The sequence below is a fragment of the Littorina saxatilis genome, linkage group LG6 (genome assembly GCF_037325665.1).
Source record: "Littorina saxatilis isolate snail1 linkage group LG6, US_GU_Lsax_2.0, whole genome shotgun sequence".
NCBI lineage: Eukaryota > Metazoa > Mollusca > Gastropoda > Littorinimorpha > Littorinidae > Littorina > Littorina saxatilis.
In genome coordinates, this window is record NC_090250.1 from 41,958,924 (window position 1) to 41,968,353 (window position 9,430).

At 42.2% G+C, this 9,430-nt stretch overlaps 1 protein-coding gene across 1 annotated transcript in view; it reads right to left on the reverse strand.

Moving 5' to 3' along the window:
• Positions 1-9,430, reverse strand: part of LOC138969247 (glycine receptor subunit alpha-2-like) — a 51,635-nt gene that overhangs the window by 32,944 nt on the left and 9,261 nt on the right. The window contains exons 2-4 of the mRNA XM_070341993.1: positions 7,372-7,442; positions 3,453-3,520; positions 1,741-1,967 (exon numbers count right to left, since the gene is read on the reverse strand). Of these exons, the coding sequence (XP_070198094.1) occupies positions 1,741-1,967; positions 3,453-3,520; positions 7,372-7,442 (366 nt within the window). The remainder of the gene's footprint in view (positions 1-1,740; positions 1,968-3,452; positions 3,521-7,371; positions 7,443-9,430) is intronic.

Below are 9,430 nucleotides of genomic sequence, written 5' to 3' on the forward strand. Positions count from 1 at the left end.
GTTTTTCTTCCGCATTACGCCTTGCCTTCAAAAAACAACAACACAGATTCATTGAACTGTTGCTCTCGACATTTTCCACTAAGGTTCTTCTTCTTCTTCGTTCATGGGCTGAAACTCCCACGTTCACTCATGTTTTAGCACGAGCGGATTATTACGTGTATGCCTGTTTTTACCCCGCCATGCAGGCTGGGCAGCATACGCCGATTTCGGGGGAGGCATGCTGGGTATTTTCGTGTTTCTATAACCCACCGAACTCTGACATGAATTACAGGATCTTTTCCGTGCGCACTTGGTCTTGTGCTTGCGTGTACACACGAAGGGAGTTAAGTCAGTAGCAGGTCTGCACATAAGTTGACCTGGGAGATCGGAAAAATCTCCACTCTTAACCCACCAGGCGGCAGCGACTGGGATTCGAACTCACGACCTCCCGATTGGGAGGCCGACGTCTTACCACCAAGCCACTGCGCCCGTCTCCACTAAGGTTCATAATGGATACCGCAAGAACGATTCATTACCAGTGAAAAGGAACCCACAACAGTTGAAAGGTGTATGCGACGATACTTAGGAAACTGGCAAGGCTTAAGAATACCTAATCAAATTTCTCCACACCTCTTTGCACCTGGCGATCAGAATTGTATTCAGTACCATACTTCACAAACAATGAACAGGTGATGTGTGCTTCAAGGTGTGCCATCGCTTCTGTTTTCCGATTCAAGCATTGTGCAAGCTCGTTTCAATCCGTTTGCCTGCCTGCCTGCTTGCCTGCTTGTCTATTTGTTAGTTTGCCGGTCTATTTGGGGGGTATTTCTGTACATTCATTGTCGAAATTTTCTTCAATCAGAGAAGAAAAGTGTCCTATTTATACTGTACAGTCATCACGCAGCTGGCGCTGTTTCTCTCTTTCTGGACATACCTTGGCTAAATGATGAAAACGTTCTTGTGAAGAACTCAGAGCCCCTGCTTGCCCAGCAGGTAAGCTGAGATTACAATCTTCTTGTCGATCACATTCAATTTAAATGATTTTCCGAGAGTGTTGCTGCTACAGAACCATAGTAATGTTCCAGACGTGGAGTTGATTTGGCATTCAGACACGACACTTCAGAAACAGCTGCCGCAGCCATATATTTTGGCCTTTGTCGAAACGTTCTAGCAAAGGAAGACAGGCAACTCGAAATCCAGCGAAATGCCAATTGTTGCATGCTGCGGTATGACGTGTGTTCAAGTACTCTGCAAACTCGATTTGGGTGAACAACAACTTTTTTTTATTTTGCCAAAGACACGGATTACTTCCAGTGATTTAAATCTCATAAATTAAGTTTGATTTGTTTGCTTGTCTCAAAAAAAGGAAAAGCAAAAGAGAAGAAGACTGTTAAAAATTTAATAGCACTATGTTTTGGGGGGTAAAGTTAATAATAAACACGTTTTTGATGTAGAAAAAACCTGATATTTTTCGCTTTGTTTCTTTGTTCGTTCGGTTCATACGCGCGCGCTCGTGCGTGCGTGCGTGTGTGTGTGTGTGTGTGTGTGTGTGTGTGTGTGTGTGTGTGTGTGTGTGTGTGTATGTATGTATGTATGTATGTATGTGTGTGTGTGTGTGTGAGTGTGTGTGTGTGTGTGTGTGTGTGTGTATGTGCGTGAGTGTGTGCGAATGCGCACGTGCGTTTGCGCGCGTGTCTGTGCGCGTGCGTGCGTATCTCTCTGTGAGTTTATGGCATATTAATATTTACAAAGAGCACCCACCTCATGCTGTAGTAGATGGTGCCGTTCCTGTAAAGGTGCATCAGCCTGTTGGGCACAGTCACGTCATGGAAGTTCCCTTTCTTCTCGTTCCTGAAGAAGGTGTCCGGCACCCAGACCTTCTTCATGATCTTCGTATCCAGCTCCAGCCACGTCTGTCGCGAGTAGTTGATGAACTGGAGGCGAGGGTCAATCCACCTCTGTCGTAGGTAGATGTTGAGGGAATAATCCTGTGGGAAAAGGGATCAGAAAGGCAGAGTTAATAATTCTATGGTTGTTGATTTGGGTTTTTTTGCTTAACGCCCAGCCGACCACGAAGGGCCATATCAGGGCGGTGCTGCTTTGACATATAACGTGCGCCACACACAAGACAGAAGTCGCAGCACAGGCTTCATGTCTCACCCAGTCACATTATTCTGACACCGGACCAACCAGTCCTCGCACTAACCCCATAATGCCAGACGCCAGGCGGAGCAGCCACTAGATTGCCAATTTTAAAGTCTTAGGTATGACCCGGCCGGGGTCCGAACCCACGACCTCCCGATCACGGGGCGGACGCCTTACCACTAGGCCCAACCGTGCCGGTTATAATTCTATGGAAAAAAAGGTGATAAGACAGATTGATGTATTGAGGGATGAGACAGGTAGATGTTGAGTGAATAATTCTGTGGACAAAGGGATCAGAAAGGTAGATTTGGGTTGAATATCCCTGCGGAAAATGGATTAGACAGGTAGATGTTGAGTGAACGGTCATATGCTAAATAGTGATTAGATAGGTAGATGTTCAGTGCATAATCCTGTGGACAAAGCGATCAGATAGGTAGATGTTCAGTGCATAATCCTGTGGACAAAGTGATCAGATAGGTAGATGTTGCGTGAATAATCCTGTGGAAAAACTGATCAGATAAGTTTAGATGTTGAGTTAATAATCCTGTGGACAAAAACTGATCAGATGGGTAGATGTTGATCGAATGATCCTGGGAAAGGTCATCGGAGGGGGTAAATGTTGAGCAACTATTTTTGGAGATTGATTAGAAGGGAAAATCAATGAAAGCAAGGAAAATTAAGTACTGAAAGCCCATTCTGTCAAAGGTTTCTGTTGAGCGAATAATCATTCAAATGGATTTGGTGAGAAAGTGAAAGACTGAGTTGCACTTCGTTCTTGGGAAACAGGCACGTGCATAATGAATGTTCATCTGCAGATCAAGAAAACGGAACTTTGTCAACGTCCCACGGAGAACCAGTTTTTTTCTCATATTCGGTGGAACCCCCCCCCCCCCCCCACACACACACACCTTTTAAGACCTCCCTTTCATTCACGGCTTGCAGTAGGATTTTGGACTTAGCGCATAGAAGTCTAAAGGGGAAAATCCACTGAATAACATTTTGGTGGTTGCTGTCAAATTAAATTCAATTCCGGCAACTATTTATAGTTTTAAATAATTCAATTTAATTAAATAAATGGTTAGTGCTAGGACTGGTTGGTCCGGTGTCAGAATAATGTGACTGGGTGAGACATGAAGCCTGTGCTGCGACTTCTGTCTTGTGTGTGGCGCACGTTATATGTCAAAGCAGCACCGCCCTGATATGGCCCTTCGTGGTCGGCTGGGCGTTAAGCAAACAAACAAACAAACAAAAAATTAAATAAATGGGAGTCGCATATACGAGAGATACACACAAACTTAAAGTGTCACAAACAAGTACTGATGGCTCACCATAGACTGCTCATTGATGGTGTCAATACTGAGCACGTGGATCTGCACCGCCACCAAGGTGGGATGATCTGCAACAACAATATCATCATAGTCATCATCAGTACCGTTATCTTTGTCATCGAAATAATCAAACTTATCAACATCATAGTTGTCGTCGTCATTACAACACCATCTCAGAGTCAAAGAAGCAAAAGTTGCCATATGAAGCACGGAATCACAGAATCGTTTCTGTAAATCAACTGCATAATACTTTTAACAACGGCCGATACTCGGCGTAGGTCTACGTTAATTTCTACAATTTCTATGCAACACATTTAAAAAATAAAATCAGTCAGTGACATAGACATCCTACTACAGTTCCCCCCCGTAACTTAGTTTATGTCCCCATTATGGATTCTTCAGAGCTATTTGCATATTAATGCCGCTTTGTTCAAAGCCAAATGTTACTTTTGATATAATTTTTCGAGCAATAAGCGAACACAGGAGAGCCATTCAATTCCACACGGACTGATAAAATCTCCTGGTCTCAGCTGCGATTTGCAAGAACTCTGGTGAAAACCATAATACATTCTGCACATCATGCTACATAATGTTGATTTTGTGTGTGATTTCTAAACGGCCAATTTTTATTGATCATACATCATGCACCCCGAACGAGTTAAGATAAGTAGTCTGATGGGAGGGGGGAGGGGGAAGTTGTATCTAGCTTCCCACCAAAGCGTAAAGGTAACATAATTCCCGTTTAAAAGTTCTTGCACACTGTCAGAAATGTGTAGCAGAGTGGGGAGGTTTTGCTGAATACATTTTAAAACTCTAGCGGTATCATTCTACAAATTTAATTTAGGCAAAAAATGTTTAGTCTGTTTACGGTAACATATGCAAATAAAATAGGGTCGGTAGGTCGGGATTTGTTTTTTTTCTCCCAAAAAACACATTTTTAAGTTATTTTGCCAAAAAACAAAGACTTTTTATTTATTTTTTATTTAAAATGTTAATATTTTTTTCTCCCCCAAATGCCCCCCAAAAAGTCTAGGGTCGCGCAAAAAAATAGGGTCGGTCGGGATACCGTAAGGCCCCCCCCAAAAAAAAGGTGTGGTTACGGTAACATAGCCACAAAAAATAGGGTAGGAAGGTAGGCAATCACTTTTTTTTAAAACTTTTTTTTCTAATGTGTACAAATTAAACCTACTTAACAGGGAAATAAGTGTGCGACTCCAGCGCTTTCGCTTTCATTGCGTTTTCTGCACTCGGGTTTTTTTTGTGGGTTTTTGTGGGTTTTTTGTTGTTGACAAAATGTAATAAAAAGTTATAGGGTCGGCCCCTAAAATAAGGTAGGTCGGGTTACCGTAACCACACCTATTTTTTTTTTAGGCCAAAGGAAAAATTCCCCTTTGCACAGCAAGCCGCTATGTTTTGGAAATGTATCGAATGAAAAAGGATGCTTCTATCTCACGCAAAGCCAAGGAAGATCCACCGGCACGGTTGGCCTAGTGGTAAGGCGTCCGCCCCGTGATCGGGAGGTCGTGGGTTCGAACCCCGGCCGGGTCATACGTAAGACTTTAAAATTGGCAATCTAGTGGCTGCTCCGCCTGGCGTCTGGCATTATGGGGTTAGTGCTATGACTGGTTGGTCCGGTGTCAGAATAATGTGACTAGGTGAGACATGAAGCCTGTGCTGCGACTTCTGTCTTGTGTGTGGCGCACGTTATATGTCAAAGCAGCACCGCCCTGATATGGCCCTTCGTGGTCGACTGGGCGTTAAGCAAACAAACAAAAACAAAAACAAGGAAGATCCGGTGTAGTTTACCGTTTTACATGTCAAAGAAGGTATCGATAACGTGAAGCAATCTTGAAATGACCATGCGTGCGATGCAAATGGAATCAGCTACACTATCCCTTTCAACTAGATTAGGACGGCTTAAGTGCCTTATTTCGTGCAGCTGTAGGTACCATCAATAACCGTCTACTACTACTGTACACGTCCTAGTATTATTCAGTTTGAAATCATGTTCTCCATGGGTGGAAGGTTGAATTAGAATTGCCTGTACAAGAGTACTTTGAACTGCTGTTTACTTGTTTCTTTCTGTCTTTGTTTGACCTAGACTTAAGTTACATCCATTACACATTGTGGTATAAAACAAATAAATCCAAAAACAAAGAGACTGCCAACGTTCCAAAATTCAGAATAAAAAAACAAGAAAGGTAGGTTGTTGGAACGTTTGTTATTGACAAAACAATACATTCACAAATATATCGACCCAACGGTCTTTTAAGTGCACAGACAAACAATTAATAACAAAAACTTATCTGGCTGATTTTTTCTTCCGCCTGCCACGAAGCAGCAAGCAAATGAAACAAAATTTAATTAAAAGAAAAAATTAAAATTAACATTTCTATAAAAGAAATAGCTCATAAGTATGCACTTGTCATTTTCCTTCTCTTGTAATTAAACACCAAGACGAAAATTCAATTTGACTTTATTTATTATTTCACGAAATGTGCAGGTTTTTTTTAAAACTTTAGCTGTGCAATCTCCCCCATCTAATTGATTAATGTTCCTTCCTCTCTTATTTCGATGAAAGAATTACTGGTTTTATTTCGAGATCAATACAGATTCAGACTTTTTGCTAGAAGAATAGAAATTGCTTTCGCTTTGACGATTCTCTGTGTCTTCTTGTTTATTCTGGTCGCACGTGGAGAAAATGAATTAATTCAAATCGTTCAATTGTGTCTCTAGCATGAACCCTTCCCAGAATGTTCTCAATGGAAAAGTCAGATCTGAGCAGAACCCATGCAGGCATTTCGTTCATCCATCATTCATCGAGCGGTATCTGTTAACGCATGGACAGCGCAAAACGGTAGCGGTGGGAAGGATTACTTCTAACGCGCTTCCCCAATCGTGTGCTTCCGGGGTATCTGCGGGTTCACTTCCGGTAATGGCGGAAAGCGCGCAAGGATCTAGGGCGTGGACCTGATCAATAATTAATCACGTTAATTATCCTCACGTGTAAGAGGGCTGAGGGTTGAAGAATTAATGCCCCTTCGTCGTCTAGACCTCTCTTTGTTCCGCAAAGGGTTTCCAAACTTCCCAGAAGTCTTCTTCAGTACCGTGAAGTCATGCCGAACCCAGATTGGAGGACCGTCAGGTAATTGTTTTTGCTCCCAAAGGACTATTCTGGTCAGGATTGTGCGCCTCGTAATTTCCTGCTAGTGTCTGCAGTCATACCGTGATACTTGATTAGGGGGATCCTTTTCTTCTTTGTCTTTTCAGAGTCTGGTCGAGCAGAAATTCGGATCTTCTCGGGTCATGAGTAAACAGGGCAGTTAACGGGGGCGTTATCCGTACGTAAAAAACAACAACAACCGCGAACGACTTTGGAAAAACTGCAATAGAATGTTGGTCAAATTTGGTGCTCTCCAGATTCCTTTATTTCCCCGTAAGTTATTGCATTTGGACACTTAGCTGAGTGCGAATTGTTGAGGGGAGTGAGCTTTTTTATTTTTACAGTTTAAGGGTTTTGATTTAGGTAATTCGGCAAGTGGTGTCTTTAGCTGCGTTCTCTCGTCGGTTTAAAGCATAAAAATGGTTCAAATGTGCCTTGATCTCTCCACAAAAATTGCAAGAAAAGGGAGAAAAAAATACTTTATAACGCGACCAAAATTATTTTTAATAAAAATTTGGAGCGGAAGGTGGGGTGGGAGGCAGAAAATTCGAAGAGCTGTAGTTCAGATTTGTTGATGCTATGGAGTCGTGGGCGGAAGTGACCTTTGATGATTTGCATCTTGGTTAAGAAACGAAAACCTGGATTGGATATGGATTCTACATCTTACTGCTTGTCATATCTAGAATTTAAAAAACCCTATCAGAAATATTTATCCACATACATTATATTTACAAAACACCCCACACCCTGACTGACCTAGTTCATAGTCGGGTGAAATCCTTGCGTTGTACGTGGAGTTGACCAACAGAAGGTCCAGCACCTCTTGCCTGAAACACAGAGAACATGTCACGTTCAACACAATCATTGACGTCGTCATTTTAACGACTTTCTCACTTCATCTGACTGTCCGTTTGTCTGTCTACAGGTATGTCTACAGTCTGTCCGGAAGTGTTTCTGCTCGTGTGTCTTTTTCTTCTTCTGTCCCTTCATTTCTTCTGATGAGTTTTTGTAGTGTCGATGGCCCGGGAAGAAAATATACAGTTGGACTGCACGAGGTTGTAAAACAAAAAAGAAAAGAAAGACGTATGGCAGCTCGTTTTCGCCAGTTTGTTTGTTTGTTCGTTCATGGGCTGAAACTCCCACGGCTTTTACGTGTATGACCGTTTTTACCCCGCCATTTAGGCAGCCATACACCGCTTTCGGAGGAGCGGCATGCTGGGTATTTTCGTGTTTCTATAACCCACCGAACTCTGACATGGACTACAGGATCTTTTTCGTGCGCACTTGGTCTTGTGCTTGCGTGTACACACGGGGGTGTTCGGACACCGAGGAGAGTCTGCACACAAAGTTGACTCTGAGAAATAAATCTCTCGCCGAACGTTGGGACGAACTCACGCTGACAGCGGCCAACTGGATACAAATCCAGCGCGCTACCGACTGATCTACATCCCCGCCCCGTTTTCGCCAGTGAGAAAGCAGCCCGAATTTCCATGAGGGTAACCTCGCAGGACTATATACAATCTTCTCCTCATCCTTAAAATCCTTAAAAAAAGAGAAGTTTTTATAAGATCTTTTTTGCTTGTATCCTTCTGATCTAAAATCGCATTTTTCTGAAAATGTAGTATATTTGCCTCGAAATTTCGAACAAAGAAATCCAATTGGTACAGCATTTGTTTTGACAATAAAATACGATAACACGTGCTTTTATAGCTTTGTTATGGACAATACAATACGTTGGACACACTCGATTCATTGCAAGGCAGTACTACACTCGTTTTGCCGTGAACAATGTTGTTGTTGTTGTTGTTGTTGTTGTTGTTGTTGTTGTTGTTGTTGTTGTTGTCGTCGTCGTTGTAGTTGTTTCTGAAGGCTATGACATTGTAAACTAGCCATGTTTCAGTCTACATTTCAATATAGGCGGAGAAGATAAAAGGACTACACCTCTTCAGGACGTTCTTTAAAAATCAAAGAAGAAGACGAATACCTGTTTACTTAGGTCCAGTACCTTGACGGGTGAGGGGTCTGTGGTGGTGGATTGGCGTGGGGAGGATTGGAGGGGGAGGGGGGGGGTGAAGGAGCTGTTTCCTGTCTTTGGTGTGCTGTCTCGAGGAGTGTTGCTATGCTGCGAAACATTTTCTATATCAGACTGGCCACCCCCCAAAATAGAAAAATATGATTGCTTTTAATCAAACTACGCTTTTCCGTGACAAGCGTTGCCGCGTCTTGTCAATTCATTCAGTGTCTTTTTGTGTCATTTTCTTTCTCACAAAATCGCCTTTTTTCGCCTTCTATTCCTTATGGGTTTTCTTGGGAATTCAATTTTGTCAGCATTATGCATTTCTGGGCACATTGTCTCAATAGCCATGCAAAGTGTAAATGGCAATTTGTATGTGCCGAGCTAACATGCGTGTCAACTCAGTTTAATAGATGAGCATGAAAATGATGCAAAGATTGATTCGCTTTTGCCGACAATCACTCATTCTGCAAAATTTGTAAATTTCACTTTAAAAATCGAAAACAAAATTGCAAACAAATATCATGAAATATGAAATAAAATGAATTTCAAACGCACAGCTTTGAAACAGAAAATCTGCAATTCATGAGGGTAGCATTGTGTTTCGCGATTATTACAGCAATGCACAGCGGGATTTTTCATTCCTCTTTTGTATTCTTTATCCTCGTGAATGTTATGTTGTATGTCGTTTGATGTTGCGATATACACCACAAACTTATTTCTTGTCTGAGATAATAAACTTTTCTTTGTCTATGTCTGTTTGCTTCGGTCCTGTCCCTAGGGTTTCTAGGTGAGGGTGGG